The 27646-nt window shown below is 37.4% G+C and overlaps 1 protein-coding gene across 5 annotated transcripts in view; it reads left to right on the top strand.

The window, feature by feature from the left end:
* LOC131683840 (box A-binding factor-like) overlaps positions 1-26022 on the top strand; it is a 94389-nt gene extending 68367 nt beyond the window's left edge. For 3 of the 5 annotated variants that reach the window (XM_058966183.1, XM_058966185.1, XM_058966182.1), the window contains exons 5-8: positions 11658-11842; positions 12620-12784; positions 12915-13122; positions 24312-26022. In XM_058966183.1, the coding sequence (XP_058822166.1) occupies positions 11658-11842; positions 12620-12784; positions 12915-13122; positions 24312-25015 (1262 nt within the window). In that variant the 3' untranslated portion in view covers positions 25016-26022. Of the gene's footprint in view, positions 1-11657; positions 11843-12358; positions 12451-12619; positions 12785-12914; positions 13123-24311 lie in introns of all 5 variants that reach the window. The other 2 variants (XM_058966184.1, XM_058966186.1) reach the window with 2 other exon arrangements.
* The last annotated feature ends 1624 nt before the right edge of the window (positions 26023-27646 follow it).

The raw sequence follows: 27646 nt of genomic DNA, 5'->3' as shown, positions 1-27646 counted from the left end.
CCTATCTGATTCGGACAAGTGACGGCTAACTCAGAAGTTTTGTATATAATTGATTTAGCAAATGCTTAAACCCATGATATTACATAAGTTTTTTGGGCTATGTTTACGTGATTCATGAAATTCATGAAAACGTGATTCATGAAAAATACAATTCGTTCGAAACTAAGTGTGCAGTTGGTTTTAAATTGACTATACGGGCCCAGGCTCCGTTGGATTTTCTAAGATCATATTGGGCAACTAAACATTGACCCACCATGCGCCATATAAAACTTCAATATAAAGGGGTCACATCAACTTGCATCACGGAAAAACGCTGTAGAAAACCTAGAGGGCTGATTCTTTTGAAACTTTCCGACCGAGATTGCGGGAGACTATTCTAGAGACTCGATACTAACAATTAAGGAGTTACGTACCTTTTTGATTGAAAAATGTTAAGAAAGTTTGAAAGGTATAAAGCAATGATTTCATTACATCAAACTTACGATATTTTGGTAGTACATTTTTCAGTAAAATAAACAAGTATAAGTTTATAAAAATATACTGATAATTGCGGGGCTATAGCTTTTCCCCAGAACCCCTTTTTTATAAAAGAGGTTTGCGGTGATCACCATTGTAGACCAATAGATCAACCAAAATCCCAAAACTCAAAAAATTCCATTAGTATATGAGTATTACTCGTACCTTAACGATTAGTTGATTAAATAATATTTTTTCCTGCATTTGCATTTTGCCTAAAAAAGGTTTTAAAAAATTCTCATCTGCAAAACAAAAATTTATGCATAAAAATGCATCGTTAAGGTACGAGAAAAATTATTTACGATCAATTGAAAAAAAATTGAAGAAAATTGGATGAGTCGTTGCGAAGAAAAAACTATGTTGACAATAAAATCGATGGTTTCCCGATCAGAACGAATTAACAAGATTATAACAGAACACAATTTTTGTAACACATTGTGGTATAAATTAGACCTCGTTAGTAGTTAAAATAATAAATAAATAAATAAATAACAACCCGAGATATAGTTTGGAAATATTTCTGTTATGTGTTTCTGCTCGAGTTAGGTGTTCAAAATTTTATACAAAAAATCATTACGAAGAATCGAAAATTTTTGCCTCATAAATGAACCGTTCAAGTACACGAGAATGTAAATACGAACAAATTAAAACAAAATTTTTGAAAATCAGCTGAGCAGTTGTTGAGATACCACGTTCACCGCATCGGTCCTTTTCAAGGAACTCCATTCCGAGAGAATCGCGTTCAAAGTTTTGTGTTAGCTTCATTCGTGGGTGGAACCAGCGCGCTGCGAACGGCTGTAGTTTCAAATCTAGTGCTCCGATCGGGATGAAATTTCGCACAGATATTCTCGAAAGTATGTAATTTCAGAATATGCAATATTCTTTTTTTCAATTTTTCGACCCTCAACTTTGTATATAACCCCTTAACTCCGCTCATTATGTTCTGTACAACATATGGCTGCAACTTCTTCTGCACGGAAACTCATGTCTTCATATCTTCCTCAGATTTGACCTGCTTGGGATGCTTCCGTGGTGCTTGCTTCATAATTGCCTAGTAGTTTTCGATGGGCCTTAGTTCCGGTGCGTTGGGGGGATTAATTTCCTTGGGTACGAAAGTTACTCTTTTGGCTTCGCACCACTCCAGGACAACATTTGAATAGTGGCAGGAAGCTAGGTCCGGTCAGCAGATCGTACGGTCCTCGTGTGGCTTCAACAGACACAAGCAGACGCTTCTGTAACCACTCCTTTTAGGTAGATCCCTTCGTTTACAGTCCCGGTAGTCATGAACGGTGCACTCCGTTTGCCACATGAGCAGATCGCTTGCCAAATTATGTATTTATTGGCAAACTTTGGAAGTTTCTGCTTCCTTACTTCCTCTGGAGCTTCGTGAGCATCTGGGTGTACACAAATGGTTTACAATCGCCTTAATGTCAATGGCAAAGTTATATGAAATACTATGGGCCTTTCAAAAAACTTTTTTTTTTTGTTGATGGAGAAACGCTAATAACTTATGAAAGGGTCGTAATAAAACAAAATATTTTTTTGTTAGAACAAAATTTAATATATCTCGAGAACTACTACACTTCTGACAACTTTTGTTATGAGTATTTTGATTTAAAATTACGTCTAGAATCATATTCAAAAATAAAATTGTATTTTTGACTGCAAATGGTATGAATATGTCAAATGTTGTTGTTAGGGAAACTTTTATATTGAAAACCTTTCCGTGATTCAAATATACTGAAAAAGTTTGTTTTACATCTTTAAATCGACAAACTTTAGAATGTTGACATTTTATGAAGGAGTAACGCGAATAACTTTCAAAAGGGCATAATTACACGAATCAATTGTTTTTGCTGGAGCATAATTCCAAATATCTCGAAAACTATCGCTTTTCGGAAGATTTTTGTTGAATGTATTTTGATTTAAAATGTTATTAAGAATTATATTCTATATTCTGTAATAAAATTTCAGTTTTGTATGTCAGTTAGTATGAAATTTAAAAATATGAATAAAGTTATTGTTGGAAAACCTTTTTTACGGATGCGTTCTTCATCATGCAATTATACTCAAAATGTTTGTTTTCTCTTTAGATTTTTGTTGACAAAATATAAAAAAATTAAAAAATAGGTTTTTTTGCAATTTAAATTTTTTAAATAAATTGTTTTTGTGAAAGATGACGCAACATTTTTTTCAGTGAATATTTTTTCGTATAGAAGTATTTATTCTTTGTAGCTCGTTCTTAGATAGTTTTGCTGCACAAAATAGAGTAATCGACCGATTTTTTTTGGAAATTAATGCACGCAGTCAACGCCCTTTTGAAAAATTGCTCATATATCAAAATATTGCAACTGCCAGAGAAAATCATGGAGATTCATACACCAAACACAACTGCAAAGTTTCGTTCGAATCGACGATGGTCATATTTTGCGGTTGGCCGGTTTCTCATGGAATCGCTCTATTCCAGAATACTGCGTACCAGAGCGATGTATAGAGATTGTAGACAGTAAACATAATTGAAATCACGAGTGTTGCGTTTAATGAGCCCAAGTACAAAACACGATTTAGCTATGATAGGGGAAACATGTGCGGAGAACCGTAGTTTGCAGTCGAGAGTGATACCTAGATCTTTGACGGATTCGACCTGTTCTAGAGGAGCAGAACACATGAGGTATTCGAAAACAATGGGCGATTGTACTCGTGCGAAAGTGATTATGCTGCATTTCTGAATATTCACACTCATGCCGTTTCTGTCACACCAATCCATAACCCGAGGTCCATTGGCAATGCGCAACAGTCCACCGTAGTTGTTATAACACGATACATTTTCAAATCATTTGCATACATGACTTTAGACGACGATAATTCACTGCAGAGTTCATTCACGCAGAGTACAAAAAGAAGAGAACCAAGATGACTTCCTTGCGGAACGCCCGATGTAATATGGAAAGGATCTGAGGGTGTAGTTCCAAGTCGCACAGAAGCACACGGAAAAAGTCCGTTCATAAATTCATGAACAAAAGATCATGATTTCGTGAACTGAACGATTTACAAAAACCGTGACCAAGTTCCTGAAATCATGATTAATAACCTTGTAGTCACAAAACTATTTGTATTTTCAAAAAACTAGTTCACCCCGAATATATACATGGCGTTACATTCGAATGTTTGGTTGAGTTACTATTGTTGTTCCTTGGACATGTTAAGTTTTTGTTATGATTCTTGTTCATGGTTTGGAGATCGAGTAAAGGCGCTATAACCTAGGCTTATTAGCCAGGGCAAGGTGTAAGTACCTCTGTCCTATCCCAAAGGACCAAAAAAGTGACATTAACCTTCTTAGTAAAGTCACTCCCAACGATTTATTATATCCCCTCCAAACTGAAACGGTCGGTACGGTTGTCCTCGTTTCTTCCTCCTTTAAGATTCAAAACAAATCGGTAATTAAATTATTCATTAAATCAATAATTTAATTTTTGACACATCCTCAAACCCAACCCTGCACAGTAGGCCTGGCAGTTTTAATCTTTGCGACATCAAATATTAATATTGACAAGAAAAACTCTGCAGAATAACCGCAGTGTTTTCCAGGATGCTTTTCCATACTAGTTATGTAAGGGTTACCCGATCAGAAGGAAATAACACAATTATAACTCATGCTGATATTTTGTTACGAAAAAATTCCTATCAAATTTTGTTATAAAGTAGAAACCGTTAGGTGTTAAAATAACAAAAATTCTAACAAAAAATTCTCTACGAATATCACATTTATAACAAACGTTGATAGCAATATAACACGATCATAACAACGTGAGATAGCATAATTAAACCCAACATAGCGTGTATTACTTATTGTATAACATCAACGATTTTAGCGTGCACGTCTAAAAATAGAATACGAGAAAAATAAAGCATACATTAGGGCACTTTTTGCTTGGGAGCAAAAAGCTTCATGCAGCAAAAGCTTTTATAGCATTGCCAAATGATTGCATACATGCTGGCTGATTTTTATAGCGATTATATTATGGACACGCAGATTATTATTTGTCGATATTGCCGCTTTGAACCTGGGTATTCCGAGTTTGATGGGAAAGTTGCCTGTATGAGCCAACGACGTTGTTTTCGACTGATGTTTAAAGTTAGCATAATATTCCACGCATCCGTCAAGGGCAAAACGATTATAGATGCAGAAGATGTTTCCAGAACGCACACATTGAACTTTACCAAAGCCTAAGGACTGTTTGTTTTCCTTGTATAATACGCTTTGTTTTCATACAGTTTTGCTCACTACTACAGCTGCCTATATTACGATAGACTGAATAGCTTTATAATATGTTTTCAGATTAAGAAAGTGGGGCTATTTTTAGAATCTGGTGGATAGTGCGCTTCGGCGTTTCTTTTGCACGTTAACATGATTTACACGATTTTTAGAAATAATGTCGATGCGATATGGTAACATTTAGCAGATAATTTACCTGCATTATTTTACGGAGAATACGACAAATGTTACTTATGATTCCGAATAGATTCAATGAAACAAATACAAAGTTTTGAGGCTTGCATTTTGAGATTTCAAGTAAAGTCGCTTTTGGGGTTTTGTTATTAGCATTTTTAGTATGGGGAAGATTAAGCAAACCAGTACAATTATCTCACATCTAATAAATTCGCAGAAATACAATTTTTTACAATAGTTCAATCTATCAACTGCGAATATTATAACAGATAATCATAAAATTTAAGAAATTGTTGAGGATTCTTCGGTGTGACGAATTTTAGAATATTTCATGTTTTCTAAAATACATCTTCTTTTCTAAATTTTATTTAGTTTTAACGAGTAAATTATTCAATACTTTTACATTAAAGTTTTTAGCTATTTCAAGCACTATCTAAAACACATTTAAATTGTAACAGCAAACAATAATACCAGCTGGGATGTGTATTTATTCAGAGGTTTCTAGGCCATTTTGGAATATTGATAGCTTTATGCAGCATACTCACAAATATTAATATTTCAACAATTTGAACAGGTCGCATTATTCCTTTTTTTAACTTTCTACATAATGAATCAAGTATCTTGATTATTACGAAAATTTGTTAGTTCGATGTTTTTTTAAGACGAACGAAGCACCATCGAATACAACAGAAACGTTAGTACATATGCGCATTCAAAGTAATTGTCAGTTCATTGTAAATGTCAAACTGTCTTAGGTGGAATGAAAAGATACAACAATCTCAAACTCAAACATTTTTATGCGGGGGTTTAAACAAAAAAATACTTTGGTAATTCGGAGAACGCACAAAATCAGATACCCACAAACTGGACAAGTTGCGGTTGTTTATGAAAACCCCGCATAAATTGGAGAAATCGGACTGAAGATCCTCGAAGATCCTCAAAATTCATAAATGTATTGTAGAAATCAATATATATCAAACAGTTTTTTTAAGTTCTTAAAATTCGTTTTCGCAATATGCACAATTAATTAAAAGGAAATTATTTATAGAATCATTTGACTAAACCATAACAAATTGTTTAAAAAATGCTTTTTTATTTGAATTCGAGTTTCTTTATTTCATTTGGTGTGCTTGATACTTCCTACATCTTCTTTAAAATAAGTTTTATATGAAAATTATATTTTTTAGAATAGCTTGTTGATAATTTTGCGATTCCAAAACTTTTTGAATAAAGGTTTCAACATTGAAATCATAAGCCACATATTCGAAATTGCGTGTCAGACGAGTGTCTCAGAAAATAGGTAATCTCTTAATCAAAATGCAACCAAGTGGGTTAAACGCCTTATTTTCAAGTTTTCCGACCACTTGCATCTAAAACTTATCTATTCTCAAAATCGTGGAGCTTTGAATGTCCATGTGGAAAACGCAAATATAAGGAAATCAATAAAAACTTCGAAAATTTGCTTTAAAAAGTTGAATAAATACGCATAAAAGGAGGCTTCAGCGTATTAGCAAATAGACGATCATTTGTGTAACATAACAATAATTCATAGTTGATCGATTGGTTTGTTTATTGGGGGCTTTAACAAACTGGTCATTTGCCCGCTTTACAGTGTACAGTTAGCGTTCAAAGATAATTGTGAAAGAATATGTAATATATTATAACATCATTGTTATATGCGTACATTAAAATCATATTAGCAGTTCAATGATATCACCAGAAGATATATTCTTGGGATATCAAAAAAATAACACAGTGAGTAATAAATATCAACATGAGATATAAATTTGATAGCTTTCTGTTATGTCGTTCTGGTCGGGTAGAATAGAATAGAATGATTCTTGTTCATGGTTGGGAATATATAGCAGTTAAACGATGTTCGTGATTTCAGGAACTTCTTCGCGACTTTTGGGATCTCTCTTCACACTACCGTGCTATTTTATTCACGAGTATGCTATCGGATTTTACTGTCAGACTAGCAGGATTTCTGTTTATGATTTCTGGATCTCAGTCGCGATTTTTGTAATTTCTATTCACGTTAACGTGATATTTTATTCATGAGTAGGGTCATTCATGTTCGTGATTTCAGGATCTTAGCCACTATTTTCAATTTTTTAGTCACGAGTTATGTGATTTATGTTTATGATTTCAGGAAAATTATCATAATTTTCATAATTTCTATTCACAGCGTCATTATTTTAATCACGAGTTCATGTTTATTTATGTTCATGATGTAAGGGTATTAGTCACGTTTTTTGATATTTTTTGTCGCGAGTTGTGTGATTTCGTTTATGATTTCAGGATCTTAGTGACGATTTTCGTCATTTCTGTTCACGTTATCGTGATATTTTATTTTAAAGCTTTCTTTCATATTTGGCACGTGGAGTAATGTGACTCATGTTCATGACATCAGTAGTTTTATCATGGAATTCGTAGTTTCTCTTCACCTCATCGCGATCTGTTATTTTTAGGTTACTATCGTTTTTTTACTCGGAGTAACTTAACAATTTGAACTGAGTATGATTGATTCACGGTATCTTGTTCCGTGAACTATATCACAACCATGATTTGTGGTGCTCAACGCATAACGATTTTGGAGGTCTTAATAGTTTTTTTATATCTACTGCTCGTACCTATTATTGGTCGCTAGCAGCTGGACATTTCATGAAAAAGTGCATGGAACAAAAATGATTCTACGAATAATACTCGAAATTTAGCGAAACAGTTCATGTGAAAATTTCATTACCATGTTACATGAAATTGAAAATGATTAGGGATATCTTCTAAATATCACCAGCATGCAAAATAGATCGAAAATCACATACCAGTTCACGAATACATGAATATTTTATGAGTTCGTGAACTATTTCACGAGCACGAATGGTAGGTCGTGACTATTATACTAGGTACAATGAATCAGTTCACGAATGCATGAATAATATTTCATGATTTTGTGAATTATTCCACGAGTACGAATGGTACGTCGTGACTATTAAACTAGGTTTCATGAACCAGTTCATGAATATATCAATAATGTTTTGTGTATTGTAAACCATTCCACGAGCATGAATGGTTAATCGTGACTATCATATTAGAAATCATGAATATATGAATAATGATTCATGATTTTGTGAACTAGCACGAATGGATAGAAGACCGACGACAATTTTGAGTTTTTTTTCGGAACACTGCTAATTTAAATGGTAATTGGATGCACAAATTATATGTAAAATACGAGATCTTTCCAATAGCTCTAGTTCACCCACAAGAGGTTTCATGTTTCTATAGTAAAACATATGCGAACTAGGAAATAAAAACTTTAAATCAAATAAAAAATTTCACAGTAACTCTGCATACCTCAAAACTTATGGCTATATGGCCGTATTTTATAACGAACAGCTTTGCTGAAGGTTGTATATTGATTGGAGGTTCCCCGACAGAGTTATATAACTTTGAAGACCATCCGATTTTTTTTAAGTTTCCTATTCCAAGCATGTGCGAGAAAGAGAGGCAACACATAACTTTATATGAGAATATCTTTTTACTGCAAAATCGGATCAATTTCTGGTCTTCGGCAAGGTTGACCCTTATACCTTAAACTTTATATCTGCAGATTATGGAATGCACAAGATGATACTGGCATTTTTACTGAATTTATTGTTTCTATTGCCCATTTTTCATATATTTTCACATACAAACTTGAAAACTCTTGTGAGTGAACTATAGATTGCAGAAAAAGCTCATATTTGACAAATGGTATGTGAAGCCAATTACCGTTTGATTTAACAGTGTTCCGAAAAAAATTCAAAATTGTTACCGGTCTAATGGATCGTCGTGACGATTGTACTAGTAACCATGATCCAGTTCACGAATACATCAATAATGTTTCGTGTATTGTGAACAATTTTACGAGCATCCATGGTTAGTCGTGACTATTGTATTAGCAATCATGAACCAGTTCATGAATATATGAATAATGATTCATGATTTTGTGAACTAGCAGGAATGGACAGTCGTGACGATTGTACTAGGAACCATGAACCAGTTCACGAATACATGAATAATATTTTATGATTTTGTGAACTATTTCATGAGCATGGATTAGGAATCATGAATGAGTTCACTAGGATTGACTGAATTCATGAATAAAATTTCGAGTTTCGTGAAATAGTTCACGAGAAAACATCAGGAATATTTTGATTTTGTAAACTATTGTTCCTAAATCTATGAATATCATGACGAGTCATCCTTTGGTTTTAGGAATAATATTCATAAAGCTGTAAACTAGTTAAAGTAAAGAAAACCGATTCAATAGTGAAATGGTGGAAACCGTGACTGAAGTTCACAAAATAAAAGCAAATATTTCCTCTAATAAAAGCGTTATGCGGGCGGTACTTGTCGCCCGCTTGTCGCTGGAATAGTAACTATCATTTCCTGTAAGGTGGGTTTTCGAAATTGGAAACTAACTTTCTTCGTTCAGCACGAACGACGTCCTGCGGTAGTTCTTCCTCATCCACCGGCACTGCGATTTCACGATTGCTATCTGCTCGTCCGTGTACTCGGGGGACCGAGTCTTCTTCCAGCAGGTGATGTCCTCCATTGTGAGGGTTTGGTGAATTAAGGTATGGGAGTAGTGATATTTTTGGCCGGCGTAACGCAAATTCGTTCCGTCCTTGTTGTCGAACAGCTTTTTCAACGCTTCCTTCTCCTTTTTCGTCATTATCTTCGCCGGACAGCCGCTACTGGCCTTCCGCTCCACGATCAGTTTCATGTTGGCGCTTATATCATCTGTAAGACGTTCAGACGTATTCGAAAGATTTCCACCTATATATTTCGAATAATTATATTAGCGTTATCCTTCATCTTATCCATTTAGTGTCGCTATCTTTATCATCGTTAAAATAAGACTCGTCTGGATTATTATAAAGTAACTATTTTTTAAATTATTTAAAAACAATTTTACAAGTTTGGATTTTATTGTATATGCAATAACATAATGTTTTAGAACAGTTACAAAGGTGGCTCCAGGGGAATGTATGTGCTAACCCTATTCAAACAAAACGAGTTCAAGTAGAAAAACGTTCGTATGCATTGTTGATTAATAGAACAAACAACAGTGGTCCTTAGTGGCTTCCTTGAGGAACATCGTAAGCAAATTCTAGTTAGTTGGAGCTGTAAGAAAGTGGTTTAATTCATATAATGATTATCTAAACATTGAGATTAAAATTGAATAAGGTAAATTTCACCGAGAATACATGAACTTAGCTTGGTTTGCCAGTTAGAAGTCATCAAACAATGTAATTTGAACTCAGTTGCTAGTTGTATCAGATGTACAACTCAAAACGCGTATGTAAGTCATAATACGTACGGCTGACAAAATCAAATCGAAAAACTGACAAATTCGGAGGCAGACAAATCGAATTTTTTATTCTTCTCTGCTCCCCTGTAGATGCCTTAATTGACCCAGATTATTTGTTTCAAAGACATTCAAGCTCCAGAACCAGTAGTCAAGCTGTAAATATTTTTGTCATCCTAAATTCTGTATTTGGAGCCCTGTACATTATCTGCAACAACACAACATCAAGTTAAGTTTTCTAGCACGGACTTTCGAGTTTCAAATTTACAATATTATTAGAGTCTTTCTCTGCCAGAGACAGCCGGGTCTGTCTCGCTCCGACTCCACCGTATTGATGTGACAGAAGTAAAACAGCAACTTTTTGGCTCACTGCCTTCCGATATGCTAACCACTCGTTATGCGGGATGATTTTCCCCAAGGAATTCCTTCGATATCACCGTCCAGCTGCGACGCACCCCGACTTCCGCTAATTAGCCGCCGGGTATGCATCTTTATTGCAATTGTGTAAACACAGCTATATTACTGAGCTGTCCCAAAAGCAAAACCGGAAATGTCTCAGTAAAACACGAGGCTAAATATTCACTGGCTAGAACAGTAATGCATTCGTATTTTACTGGTCCCCGAAGGAAGGGCTTCCCGTACCCGTAGCGTCTTTTTGCGGGTTTTTTCTTGATCCACCAAGCAAGGCGGAATAGAAAAACGAAACCAAAAAAAAAACACAATTAGTCAGGGCAGGGCAAATAATAAACGTGACCCGCTGCTCTAGCGTGGACAATAGCCACATAAGTCTTTTATTGTATGATGTATTCCCAACAAGTAACCAGTATGGTACCAACGATCAAGCTTTGTGCGAACATTGGATGGGAAAAGGACGGAATTTAGTTTGCTGTTATCAGCCGGGAAAAAAAGTCATAACGAACGGTTCGTTTCCTGACGCTGCTGGAACCGAAGCATGTCACCCGGTTAGCGTAGGTTAACAATGGTGCAGGAGGAGGTGGAAGAATTTCTTCGGTGCTTTATGGTTGGTTGGATATTTTAAGTTTTACCTATTGAGCGCAAAAAGTGTAGTGGCAGTGTGCGTTAATGGAGGATAAAAAATGCCACTGTAGGTTTTTGAACTTTTGCGTGAATCAGGAAAAAAGGAAGCTATAGGAAAAAGTCGGACCGGGTGGTTTCATACGTCGTAAATGTGTAGTAATTAATTGGAACGTAACTGTAAAAAAATGCTATCAGCCATTGTTCTGCTATGTCATATGTAAATACTTGTCGCATTTTGTACAGAGAACTAAAATTGAATCATTATATCATCATTGTTTGTGTCTTTCCTTTCAAAAGTGGGCATAGAAGCGGACTTGTTTACCGAGGGACGAGAATGCGTCAATTGCGGTGCGATTCAGACGCCGCTCTGGCGTCGGGACGGAACTGGACACTATTTGTGCAATGCGTGCGGCCTCTATCACAAGATGAACGGGATGAATCGGCCGTTGGTCAAACAGCCCAGACGCTTGGTAAAAGAACCTGTAAACAACTGCAACATTTATTCTTCTTATCTTACCAAAAACTCATCCTCATTTCGTCCTTTTATTTGCTATTGGTTCTTGATTGCGTCAGAGGAAAAGAATAAGCTTTGTGGTAGAATAGAGACTTTTGAACCCCGCCCGGCCGAACTTTGTAGTGTTTTTTATGTTATTATGTCTGATACAGTGATATATGCGTAGTTTGAATTTCCGTAGATAGTTTAGTTGACAAAACGTAACGTGAGTTGGGTTTGAACAGTAAATGTTATTTCCGATGCCTCAAAACCAGACATCCGGTTTATCTTTCGTAGTATGGTTACGCAGGCTATTAAATTTACGGATATGCTCAAGCTTTTTGTTACAAACAGACCCCGCTTGGGCTGTTCCATGTGCCCCCTTGAGACATATCCAGAGAGATGATGTTTACTGTTGGAACGCCAACATGCGTTATTACGAATACACACCAATTGTGGCGCGAACGCAAACTAATCCTGTTTGTTATAAAAATTGTTATTCCAGTGGCCGCTGAACAGGGCGGGGATCACTATAAGAACTATGGCTACAATTCCTTGACAACTCGCACCACCGAGGAGAAGCAAAGCCGAAGACTGGTAGGTTGACCAAGATGATGGCAAAAAAGCTGATTCTTTTTCTCTACCCTCTGCATCCATTTTCATGTTCCATTTGTTTTTATTTGTTTTTTTTTCTAATCATCAACGTACTAACGTGCGGGAGAAAATACCCTCTCAATTGACCAACTTTTGTTGTACCTTCCGGCAGAGTTCAGCGCGACGCGTCGGACTGCAATGTTCCAACTGTCAAACGGTGAAAACTTCGCTCTGGAGACGCAACCAGGTCGGCGAGCCGGTGTGCAATGCGTGTGGCCTGTACTACAAGCTGCACAACATTAACCGACCTTTGACGATGAAGAAGGACAACATTCAGGTTAGAACGGGAATGTACCCAGCTGTACATTCATATGTATAGCAGCACGAACTATTCGCCTAGAGTGGCGCAGCAGTTCCGCATTCGATTAGACTTGGTCGCTAAATTTTTCTTTTCATTTTGATTTTAGTCACGCAAACGCAAACCAAAGGGCAGCAAAAACGCCGATGGAGCAGCAGCAGCATCATCGAACTCGAAGAGTAGCAGTAGCAATAGCAATAATAATAATAGCAGCAGCAGCAACAACAACAACAACAATAATAGCAGCACCAACAACAGCAATAATAATAACTCAAGCAACGCGGCCAACATGTCCGTGTTAGGAAATTCACTTAATGGTGAGTCTAAAATGTGCTTATTTGTGTAGCTTTTGCTTTTGATTCGTGGTTTGAGATTTGAAAACGGAAGGCTACGCGTTATCACATGACGTTATGCCGTAAGCAACTCGCATTGGCTTATGTTGCGTTTTATTTTGTCATCGTACATACATTTCGGTATATAATGGGGTGTGTTCTCTCAATTCGATTATTTTAATTATTTTAATCATTCAAACTACACACCTAGAAAAAATCGTGTAAATTTACGTCTCCTGTCCCTGACATATACGAGTATCAAGAATGACATAGTAAGCTACTGGCGCCGGTTCGTCGACGGACTAACGAGAGAAACATCGATGAGCACTCTTTGGAGTACGGCCCGGCGCTTACGAAACCGAAACAGTACCAATGAGAGCGTGGAATATTCAAACCGTTGGATATTCGATTTTGCCAAGAAGGTTTGTCCGGATTCCGCCCCGGCACAGAAGATCTACCGCGCCGCGTCCCCTCACAATAACGCGAACGAAACACCGTTTTCGATGGTGGAGTTCTCACTTGCTCTCTTATCATGTAACAATAAAGCCCCAGGGCCAGACAGAATCAAATTTAACTTGTTAAAGAATCTGCCAGACTCTGCCAAGAGACGCTTGTTGAATTTATTTAATAAGTTTCTTGAGGGTAATATTGTCCCTCATGACTGGAGGCAAGTGAAGGTCATTGCCATTCAAAAACCAGGAAAACCAGCCTCCGACCACAACTCGTATCGACCGATTGCGATGCTGTCCTGTATCCGAAAGTTGTTCGAGAAAATGATCTTGTTTCGCCTCGATAATTGGGTTGAAGCAAATGGCTTACTGTCAGATACACAATTTGGTTTCCGCAAAGGCAAAGGGACGAACGATTGTCTTGCATTGCTCTCAACAGAAATTCAAATGGCTTATGCTAGCAAAGAGCAGATGGCATCAGTTTTCCTAGATATAAAGGGGGCTTTTGACTCAGTTTCCATCAAAATTCTTTCTGAGAAGCTGCACCAGCATGGTCTTTCACCGACTCTAAACAACTTTTTGCTAAACTTGCTGTCTGAAAAACATATGCATTTTTCGCATGGTGATTTATCGACATCACGAATTAGCTACATGGGTCTTCCCCAGGGCTCATGTCTAAGCCCCCTTCTCTATAACTTTTACGTGAATGACATTGACGAATGTCTTGTCAATTCCTGCACGCTAAGGCAGCTTGCAGATGACGGTGTGGTCTCTATTACAGGTCCCAAAGCCGTCGATCTGCAAGGACCATTGCAAGATACCTTGGACAATTTGTCTGCTTGGGCCCTCCAGCTAGGTATCGAGTTCTCCACGGAGAAAACTGAGCTAGTCGTATTTTCAAGGAAGCGTGAACCAGCGCAACTACAGCTTCAATTAATGGGTCAAACTATTGCTCAGGTTTCAACTTTCAAATATCTCGGGGTCTGGTTCGACTCTAAAGGAACCTGGGGATGTCACATTAGGTATCTGAAACAGAAGTGCCAGCAAAGGATCAACTTTCTCCGTACAATAACCGGAACATGGTGGGGTGCCCACCCAGGAGACCTGATCAGGCTGTACCAAACAACAATATTGTCGGTGATGGAGTACGGGAGTTTCTGTTTCCGCTCCGCTGCGAACATACATTTCATCAAACTAGAGCGAATCCAATATTGTTGTTTGCGTATTGCTTTGGGTTGTATGCACTCGACACATACGATGAGTTTAGAAGTGCTGGCGGGCGTCCTTCCGCTGAAAAATCGATTTTGGGAACTCTCCTATCGATTGCTCATCCGATGCGATATCTTGAACCCGTTAGTAATTGCAAATTTCGAAAGGCTTATCGAGCTCAATTCTCAAACCCGATTTATGTCCTTGTACTTCGATTACATGGCACAAAATATCAATCCTTCTTCATACTATCCCAACCGTGTCAATCTCTTTCATGCTTCTGATTCAACTGTTTTCTTTGACACATCCATGAAAGATGAGATTCGTGGAATCCCGGATCACATACGCCCGCAAGTGATCCCAAGCATCTTTCATAGTAAATTTCGAGAAGTCGACTGCAACAAGATGTTTTACACCGACGGGTCAAGCCTCGACGGCTCCACTGGCTTCGGTATATTCAATCAAAACCTCACCGCCTCATTCAAACTCAATGATCCTGCTTCAGTTTACGTCGCAGAACTTGCTGCTATTCAGTATACTCTTGGGCAAGGATGCAAAATGCCTACCTTTTCCACGGCTGTAATTTTTCTGCCTACATTCTCATTTCTCTCTCGATGCTGCTGTCATTCGCTAGTGCAGGACGCCCAGCGCTGTACGGCTGCCTGTGTGTAAAGCAGTAACATGACAGAAAACTACTGTCCCCAGTACAGCCACCAGACGCGAGCGGTACAGCTTCGCTTTCCTTATTTTACATTTTTTAATATTTTCAATCTTTTTAATATTTTTATTCAAAAATGACTACAATGAATGCGGCTCATTTACGCCACGGCCGGCATCAACGCTTTCGTGTGCGGGACTCTCCCTTTGACTATGCAGAGAAAAATGTACAAAGCGAGAGAACAAACTTTACTACGCCACACTCTCACCGAGCAGTCGGAGTACAGCAGCAAAACAAAAATGTATTCTACTGCTGTACGGCAAAATGTACTCGGTTTGACTACTGTTCTGGCAAGAGCTGTAGTGATGCGTCGCTGTAGCGAGCTGTACGGCTTGTGCAAATGTAAATATATCGAAAAAAATGTAGTTTATCGGTACCGTTGGCATCCCTGCTCTTGGGATCATTGATACTTTGCCCACCGATCATTACTTTATTGTCTCGGATAGCCTCAGCTCAATCGAGGCTCTCCGTTCAATGAAACCTAGAAAGCACATTCCATATTTTCTGGGGAAAATCTGGGAGCGCCTGCGTGCTTTGTCTGCAAGATCGTACAAGATTACCTTAGTTTGGGTTCCCTCGCATTGCTCCATTCCAGGTAATGAAGAAGCGGACTCTTTAGCTAAGGCGGGCGCTTTGCAAGGTGACATATATGAAAGACCAATTAGCTTCAGCGAATTTTTCAGTATTACTCATCAGAGAACCCTCGAAAGTTGGCAAACATCATGGAGCAATGGTGAACTGGGAAGGTGGCTACATTCGATAATCCCTAAGGTATCGACGAAACCTTGGTTCAGAGGGATGGATGTGGGTCGGGATTTCATTCGCGTGATGTCTCGGCTCATGTCCAATCACTACACGCTGGACGCACATCTCCGGCGTATTGGGCTCGTGGATAGCGGTATCTGCGCTTGTGGCAACGGTTATCACGAAATCGAACATGTTGTCTGGGCATGCGCCGAGTACTGTTCTGCCAGATCTCAACTATTCGATTCCCTTCGGGCCCGAGGAAGATCACTCAATGTCCCGGTTCGAGATGTACTAGCAAGCCGCGATATTCTCTACATGTCCCTTATATACACGTTCCTCAAAACCATCAATATCCAAATTTAAATGCCCCTATCTTTTCTCTTATCATTCCCAGAAATGCCCTCTTCCGCCTACCGTACCCCAACGATGGTTTGATACGACTCCAAGACGAGACAAAACATCTGTCGAATGAACCAACAACACGAGATCTACAGTACAACATCACACGCGCAGCGCGGTGTGTTCCCGATCCGTATCTGAGACGTACTACGAAATCGTCTGGAGGAACCCCTGCCGGCTCGAGGAAAACCGCCCGGCGTCTCAATACTTGATACATCCGTTCGAATCTGTAATCCTGGCTGTTGATTCCTGATGCCGGAAACTGAAGTTTATATCCCCCCCCCCCCGTTCAGTCTTGTCCACCCTCTCTCCCATGTCTCTGATACACAGATGTATGTCTTCACCCCCTTCTCCCCTTGAATATCTTCCCAAAACTTATGTGCCCCCCCTATCTTCTAGTGTTAGTTGATCAATCCATTCAAATCTGTAATCCTGGCCGTTAATTCCTGATGCCGGAAACTGAAAGTTTATATCTCACCCCCCTTCAGCCTTGTCCACCCACCCTCCCATGTCTCTGATACACAGATGTATGACTTCACCCCCTTCTCCCCTTGAATATCTTCCCAAAATTTATGTGCCCCCCTATCTTCTAGTTTTAGTTGAACAATATTTAATCTCGTTAAGAAATGCGCAACAGTACCACTACTTTAAAATAGTCCTAATTAATTCCCCTTAATCTTGAACCACTCTTTCTAGTTATTTCTAGTTAATAAGCTTGTAAAATGTTCCGCTTAGTTAATAATTATTTTTTCTACAATCTCCCTTCTAAAAATCATAAAGTGAATTACTATACAAAGAACACACAAATGACCCGTCCCCCAAATCTTACGAATATTATATTATACCCTCTTTTATATGTATAAGTTAGCTGTAGTTTTTTTTTAGTTTTATTATATAAAACAAAATAATATTGAAATGTGTATCCCCCTAGTTTTAAGAAATTCAAAATGTAAAACAATGAAAAAATGGCACCTTTAAGCTAACGCATACGTGCCTTATCAAATAAACAAATTGAAAAAAAAATGACATAGTTTTACGTTTTATTTTAACTTTACATGACGTTGAATAGCCTAATTCATGTTTTGCGTCTGGTTTAAATGTTGATAAATGTAAATTTATGGTACTGCGTATGAAAAGCACATCATTCATGTAAAATTAAACGGAACACGGCTATATATCGTCATTTCGTGAATTACGGTTTGTTAAATTATGTCAAGTTTGGAATTACGTCAAAGATAAAATTCATATTTTCTGGTGTGTAGTTGAGAGGTTATTACACCATTCTAGAGATTTCGTCAATTAATCTGTCTACATACAACCAATTGAATGCATTCAAACTAATTTGTTCAAATGGATTAACATCATAGATAAGATGAAGCAGGGTGTAGCTACCCAAGCATATAAATATTCAAACTCCATTACCTAATTTCACCGCCTTCATTGACATGGTGTACCCCGCTGATGGTGCTGGTCGTTGATTTTGGGGCACTAGATGCTACTTTCGCAGTTGCCGCTCTGGCGTGAACAGATTACACAAATTTGGCAACCGTTTTATGTTCAGGTGATTATGTTGCCGTAGATGAGAGGGCAATCAGTTGTGATCCGTTCTCTCAAATTTATTCCATTGTGTACTGTTTACTTACACGTGGAAATTTTTCGTGGGTGCACAATGTATTTTGCATAATTTCAGTTCTGATATGTAGGAGGTCTTTTGACTCATCGCAAGTTAGGAATAACCGGGAAGAGGTTTGTTCAAGTAACGGATTGTACTTTTCTGAAATGTGACATATATTTTACAATTGGCTCACGGGAGATACGCGGTAATAGGTCACCTTCAACTAAGTGTTTAAGTAGCTCTGCAAAACGATTTTTTTCTGCTTTGCCCAGCATGTTGAATCATATTAGTACTGCGTTACGCAGGTGATGATACTGAACATAAATGACTTCAGTAAGCTTAAAATACATTTATATTTAAGAAAATATTCCACCTCGTGAAGACATGGCCTTATTGAACAAAATTTGAAGGCGTACGACCACGTAATTGGGGATAATGAGAGTGAAACCTGTATTGTATGCGGTTTGTGTAATATACGGAATACGGAGTATACGGAAATTGGGTTAAATCTAATCTAAAGGTAACTCATTGCATTTTTTTTGCTGTTTGTGCAACATGTCGCTGTAGAGTTGCACTAAAGTATCAACACAACTTCAAAGTAACAAGTTTGGATAAATCGTGATAACATTTTTTTTCTTTTTGAAGTTAAATTAGTTTAAAATACAGCTTCTCACTAAACATTCGTTTTTTCCTGGTCTTCTTCGCGTACCGCTTGACGATGGTCCACTATAGCTTGATTGAGCGGAGATCTAAAATAATTAGAGAGTAGGCACCATCAATGTGAAGATGGCGTCATACCACTCCATGGTTTATTTTCCGTAACGGCAAGGTGCCAATTTCAGCCAAACAGCACGGAACAATCATGTTGCTTTCGGAAAGACAGCAGACGTTTATGTTGACAGTTTTTCACGGTTGAGGACTTCGGTTACAAAGAAAATGTTGCTTTTTAAGCCACAGGTACTGATAGCCTGCCAAATCGGATATTTCTTAAAAATGCTCGACAGATTTAGAGCTTTCAAAAATCTGTTACTTTTCCCTTTCCGGTTGCCGTATAAAACTTTGACCACTTTTAACGATTTCTCTAAATCGGTGCGCGACTAGTTTTGATTTTCGCGATGATCGAAGAGAATTTTGACGCGTTGCTCCTCTTGCTTGGATGCCATTTTCAAAACTACAGAACAAATGAATGGTTGGAATTCAAAAGAGGGTGCCCTGGTCGATGTCTACAGGGCCGAGTCTCATATATTATGCGAATGAGTTCGTCGAGATCGAAAAATGTCTGTGTCTACGTGTGTGTATGTTTGTATGTGTCAAATAATGTTACTCGCTTTTCTCAGAGATGGCTAATACTTTTTTTGCCTTTCTCATATAGAAAGGAAATGCAATTGCTATCAAATTCGACTACGTGTTGAATGTTATTCTTTGCAATGAAGTTTTCTGCCTGCGCTAAATTTCTAAACGTAATCTAAACACAGTTTTTTGACATGGTGTAGCTGAATGTACGTAACTTCCGCGAGATCAAACTACATATTAACTTTAACCCTCCGAAAGTCGCGCTTATGGCCCACTGAACGCCGCTGGTGTCCTAAGACGATTTCGCTGGAATTTCGAAGCAGTGTGCACTCACTGTACTAACACGAATTCCGGAAGGTTAACTAGTTGTTCCACCTCCTAAACTGTAGGTATAACACGACTTTTGTTAAAGTCGATGGAAATTGTGTTATCCCGTAGCACAGACACTTTTGTTTCCGTTGGCAAACTCATTTCACAGCACAGCTCAGGGCAAAGACACAATTATTGCTTGTGCACTGGATATAGAACAAAGCACTGGCTTGCTTCACTGGTGCCTATAGCGTAGCGGTTTTTTGTGTCTGCTAAATTTTATCCCATTCTTCTAAATAGTAGTGTCTAAGATCATTCTCATTATAATCCGGATAGTTTCGCAATTTTTATCCAAATACTCTCATTTATTTTTCTAATCAGTGAATAAACAGGGTCCGCAGTGGAGAATCCATAATATTTAAATAATTTTAAATTTACTCTAAACGTTTTTTGCGCTCCTTATGCTTTAGGTTCTTCTCCTTATCGAATTTCCAATATCCACCATTTTTTTAGTAAAATTTTACGAAAGTTTTGGTTTAAAATTTATTTTAAGATATTCATATTAAAATACACATTCTGATCTATCATTCCATCAATGAAGACCAAATTTCTAGCACTTCTAGTGGACCTATAATACTCCATACAATAACTCCACTGTCCCTGCGCTTAGCTGCTGTTATAAGGCTTTTACGTCCAGGTCTGAATTCGATTTTCTTCATTCGAAACAACAGCCATTTGAGACAAAGACGTTGAATTTGGACTCGTAGACAAAGTTTACAATCTTTCTAATATTCCGATAAAATGTTTTAATGTTGTTTAGAAAATTAAAAATTAATTCTTTGTTCTTCTCATTGATGAGCGGCTTCTTGCTCAGAACACAGGCATTGTAATTATCCGTTCTCCGTACATTACGAACCGTATCAGAGCAGACTTATGCTTAAATACTATGATATAATTTATTTACCATGTATGGGACCATAAATTACGTGACGCGAAAATTGCCAACTTCTCGTACCCCCCCCCCCCCTATAAACGCGTTACGTAATTTATGGATGGTCCCTATATAAAATTAATTACTCGATTTTCCCAAATTTTTCCAATTAAAAATCGTTTATCCCTCATCGTAAATTTTTTACAGTTCAAATTTTTCAAAATATCTGCTCTACGTTTCGCCACATCAAAGTTTTTAATGGCATGTTAAATAGTTGGACGCAACCTTTGAAAAATTTCAAAGATTTTATGAAGTGATTTAGCTACATTTTGGTGAGAAATAATTAGTTTCCGTCCCATAATGGCAGTTAGTTTACCTTTTTTAACCATTACGTTAGTTTGAGGGAATTTCTTAAACTAGTGTTGTGTGAAACTGTGGCCAATGAACACTTTTCTGTAGCCATAAAATCTATTTTTCCAAGTAAAACAAAAAAATATAGAAATAACAGGTCTTAAATTACAAATTAATTGACTTTTCAAAAGTGTACGAATATGAAATTGTGCCATTTTCACACCAAGTAATGATTTTTTATGTGCAGTGTACGGAAACTTGCACACTTTAGATTACAACTGATAAGAAAATGACAGATGATGATTCTACTACCACATTTACAAAACAATACCTATATTAAATAGCGCAAACATTTATTAAACAATATTGAACATATATACTAGAGGTGTACGAATATGAAATTGTGTCACTGTACTTAGAACAGTTCAGACCCAATACTGCACTTTTAAGTATATCAACAGCTTTTTATACTTTTTGAAAAGTCGAAGAGCTTCTTCAGATTTCGAATGAAAATAATTGCGTATGCTTTGGGGGCACATTTTCTAATTAAAATTGAATAGATTATCAAAATTGGGCGAACTCTCAACTGCCCAAACACTAAAGAGACTAGAATAACAATGATATGCCACATTTCCTTTGGAATTCCAATTTAACTGTCAATGCCATCCCAAACGAACATGAGAGATGTCGATCGTAAATATTTAGCACTGGTCTTCAGGAAGTATTGTTAACCAATCCATTAAAATTTAAATAACTAAATATTTTAAAGATAAAATGTATATCCACAAACCAAATTCGTTCCAATACCATCGTGTTAAGAAACACTTTGTTACCAACTATCTAAAAAGACAAGAACATATGTACCAAACTTCCATCACGTCTCTCTTTGTTGTGGATTCGCTAGCATTCGAAGAAATCGCAATGTTATTGAATCTTTGTGTAGTTTTGCTGCAGCAAAATTTTATTCCTGCGAATATAACTTTGTTTTACCCGGTCGAGAAACTCGGTAGACCAGCTGCGGCAGCAGAATTTTTTGGTTAGAAACAAACGGAATAACAAAATACAAGCTTTGTGAGGCTTGAACATTTTCAGTGCCGCTTGAAACCTGTAGCTTTATTGCTAGTTGAATTGTTTTCACTGAATTAAGATGGCGTCTTTTTGTTATTTTCGTCCCTTAACCAAAAACAAATTTTCTGTGTGTGCATTACGTTGGTTTTGAACATATCTAGACAACCAAGTCAAATGGTTCTAAGTGCAAATGAGGCCCATTATTTGTTTACTTTCTCTTTCAATTATCACAACGCCATCATAGAACATTTTATCAATGTTTCAGTACATATTGAAGAACTTTGATTTCGACTAGCATAGTATGCAACCCAGTAAGCTCAACCTGAAAATGTCCTTGTAATCTGGCTGGTTCTAATTAGTATTTCGACACCAGTGACACAACCAACTATAATTAGAATCGATTTTGTCACTGAAGCCGAATACTAACTAATGCCAGCAGCGATGCCAAGTGTTTTTCCAAAAAATCTAATATTTTTTAAAAAAAAATCTGGAACTATCTGGATGGTCTAAATCTTTTTGGGAGAGCTACGAATGTTGCGATTTATTAATAAAACATATTTGTATGTTCCAGCAATCCAAGATGCTTCGCCAAATTAGCGAACTTTTAGCGAAAAAACTAGGGTATGGTGCTTTTTTAGAAAGGTTTGCTTTGAAAAGTTGTATCTCAAAAGATGGTCTAAAAATCAACTATGCATTCTTGTAACTTATTTTTCAAATTGTTTGGATAAATCTGGACCAGCAAACAAAAATCTGTATGTCTGGATGACGCTTAAATGTCTGGAAGAATCCAGATAAATCTGGAAGGTTGGCACCCCTGAGTACCAGCAAAAATCGGGCTTATTTCCCAGCTGAACTTTACTGGGAAAGATTTAAGGCGTAAGGCGAAAACTTAAAAGCAGTTAAAGCACTATTTAGACTTTCGGTGAAAATGAACGTGAACATGTGTTGAATACCTTCCATTGTTCACGGTGGACGACGTCGTGAACAGTTTCATCAGCGAACAACGTTTTCACGCTCAACAGGCAGTTTACAGTTTGTCAGAATGCAATTTGGTATTCGAAGGTGAACGTTCACCGTGAACAGCGATGACACTTATATTCACCACTCCGCATCAATTCCGTCCATCGGCCCGTTTACACTCCTGGTGAACAAGTGAAATATCCACTGTGAACATATTTCACCGTGGAATATTTAAAATGATCGGGGAATACGAATATTATTGCATTGGTTCAATTATATCGAATAATTGTGCATGGATTCGCTAAGTATATTAATGAACTATCGTTTAGTTCCATTTTCATCAATTTCTATGCACTAATAACTGAGATGTTGGAAAAAACAATTTGGTGCGCATCAAGTTCACGTTCATTTTCACCGAGGGTGTAAATAGGCCTTAAGTTATTAACGAAAAAGAACAAAGAAACAAAGAGAGGCTCTTATTTGCATTTAGGACTTTTTGGAATGTTTAACTAGATATTCTTCTACCTTTGCGAACACAACATTCATTTGCATGCACATAGTTAATAATGAGCCCAATTCTTAATATTACAGCAAGTAAATCGAAAGACTGACCAGTTCAGCTTCGAACAGAACTAAAGCAAAACAGTGTCTGTTTTTCCCTGACTGAAAGTACACGATATGTTTACGTTTTAGCTTATTCATGCATGGTTAGGCTGTTGTAGTCGATTTTTTCTTCTTTTTGGGCATAAAAACTGACCATCCTTATGTATGTTTCCATGCAACACTGATCAAAGTTGCATGCAATGTGTAACTCCGTTGCATACCTTACGGAGTTTTGTTTCAGTAGATATCGGAGTACTAGAATAATATGTTCAATTACTCGTACTAGGAGCGATTTCTTTACTCTAGCTTAACTTTTAAACCAGGTTCACCAGTACGTTTAAACCTGGCTTAAGCGAAAAGCGAGGGTGCAGAAATCGGCCCTAAGACAAATAAGCACGGATGATAAAGTGTAGTTTTAATTGGGAGTTAAACAATCTTTAATCGTCTACAAGCTAAAAATTCTCGTTTTATCAAAACAATTTTCATATTGCTCATGTCATCTCATCTTTATTCAATTTTCAGAATTGAAATCTTTAAAAACGGCAGTAGGGCACACGGACATCATTCAATCCACCTCGACGCCATCGAGCGTCGGCAGCAACCTGTCACCGGTGCACCAGTCACCTTCGCCAGCACATCACAATCAGCTTTCGCCAATCTCGTACGCTCAACAGATCCCGTCGCTAATCACCAGCACTCCAACTAGTACCATCGTTAATAATAACAACAACATCAAGTACAATCAGCAGAAGTCCGTCTTCATGATGCCCCCGTTCGGGAGTACATTGGCTAACGCCAACGCGCTCGCCACTCATCAGGTCGTATCATCACTCAGCCCCATGGGGTACCATCTGAATAACAACGGGCCGACCAACGGGTCAATGATGAGTCCCAAGTTCCATCATAGTCCTTCAGAATCTCCGAACAGTATGTACTACGATATGATGCATTCGGACGTGAATGGCGTCGACCCGCATGGGTTGGGTTCGATTGTGAAGATGGAACCAATGACGAGCCATTACTATCAACAGGCGCTCCATCAGGCGCAGGTTCAACAGCATCACCACCACCAACAGCAGCAGCAGCAAATGCAGCATCAACATATGCAGCACCAAAGTAGAAGCCCCTCCATCTCAGATGAGAATGATCAGAGTCACCAATCGCCGGAGGCACTCGACAGCAAGCATAGCATCACCCGGCCTACGGTGGTTTCAATGTCCAGCTAAGCCTTTTTGATGGGGGCTGTAAAAGATAGAAGAAACGATATATTTTAGAATCTCATGCTCAGAAGCCAAATGCAGAATGAACCAAAAAGACTAATAAGAATAGCCAAGCCAACCATTTCTCTTACGATGATTCATCATGACAATACATCTATTTGTATATATGTAATAGGTACCATGAGGTACTAACTTTAGCTTTGTTTCCAAATCGTGTAGAGTAAGTGCGTTTTACTGAGAAGCTATACGCAATTCATCGTATAGTTGACGTTGGTGGAGATTTATTTGTTTTGTAAAAAGATCACCTAATGTAAAAACCACATTATGACAATAGCATGAAAACGAGTGTGTCATCTAATCAATTGCTTCAAACCAAGGCTATTCGTTTGAGCTTTAAATGTTTTTAATTCCTTGTACGGAGAGTCGTACGCTGTAAATATACCGTTTTCTTGAAAGCACATATCAAAACAATGTGAGGGATCTGAGATGTTACGGTTAATTATGTTTAGTTCGAGAACTTAGCTGTAAGCACGAGTGTGTAAAAATGAAAGCTCTCTGACTCACAAAATACTTCATAATCTTTCCAATCTAGTGATTTCAAGCGGCATAGCTAGGTCAAAAAATCACGACTATTGTTAGTGGTAAAAAAAAACTTTCAGCTTACGATTGGTTGATGAATGTTTTCCATAAGTTTGTTAATATTCAGGTAATTGTTAAATTAGGTATATATTTTGATTAATAAAGGTTTTTTGTATCGATGCATTTACTTTCTGTATACACTTTTGTCGTGTGGTGACTCACAGGTCCGATTTGGAATGACTCCACTTGACGCAATTTTTGCCCTCGCTCGAATGTGTGCTGTTAGGCTTCTCTTCCATATAACTGGATAAAATGGAAATCAAGCTAAATATTTAATTTGTGATAACGAAGCGTGAATGTAAATGGTTCCATGTTGGCATATTTTGCTGGATGTGAGGTAGTACATACGTATTTTATGTATTCTACAAACTCGATTCATTTCGTTCGTATTTGAAAAACTATAATCAGATACGTGCGCAATGCGTGCGTAAGTTTGGAATATTTCTCTTTCAACTGCTAATTTTTTTTCGAAAAATCTGAATGCATTTATTGAAAATCTCTTAGTTCCTCCTCCTTGATATTATGACAAATATCAAAGTAAGCTCAGATGCCAACCATTTGGACAATTTTGGACCCCTACCCGCTTTGATTGAAATTTTTACCATTGTCGTTTTTAAGGAAATAATGGGAGATTGCAGGTTCGATTCCTGTTTGAAGAAATATCTTTTCTCAGTGTTTCCAATAAAAAGGTGAATTTTCACCGTTTCTTCATTCTCACCGTTCTGGTTTTTTAATCTCAATGTATAAGGACATAAGAATAAGTTCTAAAAGGAGTAATATATGTATTAGAACAAATTATTTGTTGATTTCTGGTTTCAGAACTTTTTTGAATTCCATTATGAATTTTTCATATATGTATAAATATCCTAAGTCACGGCTACTTAATATGACCTGTGTAGGTTAAGTTAATCTTGTTTCCTTATTCATCTGATATTCGAATGGTCATACTTCGACTAGAGTGACATTGAATGTAAAAAACATTGAAAACTTTTGTACATTATAGTGTATCGTTTCAATAACATTCTGTAATTTTTCTATGTAAAAATACCTGTCATTCAAAAACAACTTAACCAATTTCCTAAATATGTAACCCCTACGTTGAATTTTCGTGATAAATTCTCAATGAAGGGTTTTTTACTTATTTTAAATAAAAATTTACGAAAAACACCGCCTTTTTATAAGTAAAAACCCCCTTAATTGAAAAATGATCTCAACGTAGGGGTTAGGTATTTTTTACATAGAATGTGTATGCCAAGTTTGAAAGAAATCGGTTAAGTAGTTTTTGAATGACAGTGCCCCCATATAATGCTACGTCATTTATAGATGGTCCCTTATTTGTTTATTCATTTGTTTATTTTGTTTAATACATCAACAGGCATATCAAAGCCCCAATGATGTTGGCCTAAATACTAATCTTATTTCTAATAATCAAGTCGCTTATAAAAACAATAATCATACAATAGTTACAAACAAAGAATAAAAAGGTCAAGTGTTGTTAACGAATTGAATAAACAATCTGGAGAAACGTATACGCAGAGTTTGTCGAGAAACGTTGAAATCAAATGCTGAAGCTACCTGGTTAAAAATTCTTTGCAGACCAGTGATGGCTCCATACATACTATAATTTGTACGTCGGAATGGCAATCGGAACATAATGTTATTACGTAGTGCTCGAGGTGCGACTTTTATGTTGATTTGTTCCAAAATAGCTGGGGCATCTATACGGCCTTACAGAGTGTCAGCGATGAACAAAGCTCTTCGAACATGTAGGGGCTCTAGTTGAATCAGCTGACATCTGTTGCCATAGCTAGGTAGTCGAACAGGATCTCTCCACGGCAATCTACGGAGCGCGAAACGTAAAAAGCGACGCTGCATACTTTCAATTCTTTCAACGCCATTATTATAGTTCGGGCTCCACACTTCAGGACAATATTCTAGAATTGATCGCGATAAAGAGCAGTACAGCGATTTGAGACAATAAACATCCGTAAAGTTTTT

Source organism: Topomyia yanbarensis, chromosome 2 (assembly GCF_030247195.1).
Source record: "Topomyia yanbarensis strain Yona2022 chromosome 2, ASM3024719v1, whole genome shotgun sequence".
Taxonomy (NCBI): domain Eukaryota; kingdom Metazoa; phylum Arthropoda; class Insecta; order Diptera; family Culicidae; genus Topomyia; species Topomyia yanbarensis.
Note: the sequence above shows the minus strand (reverse complement) of the source record. Positions and strands in the feature narration are given on the sequence as shown.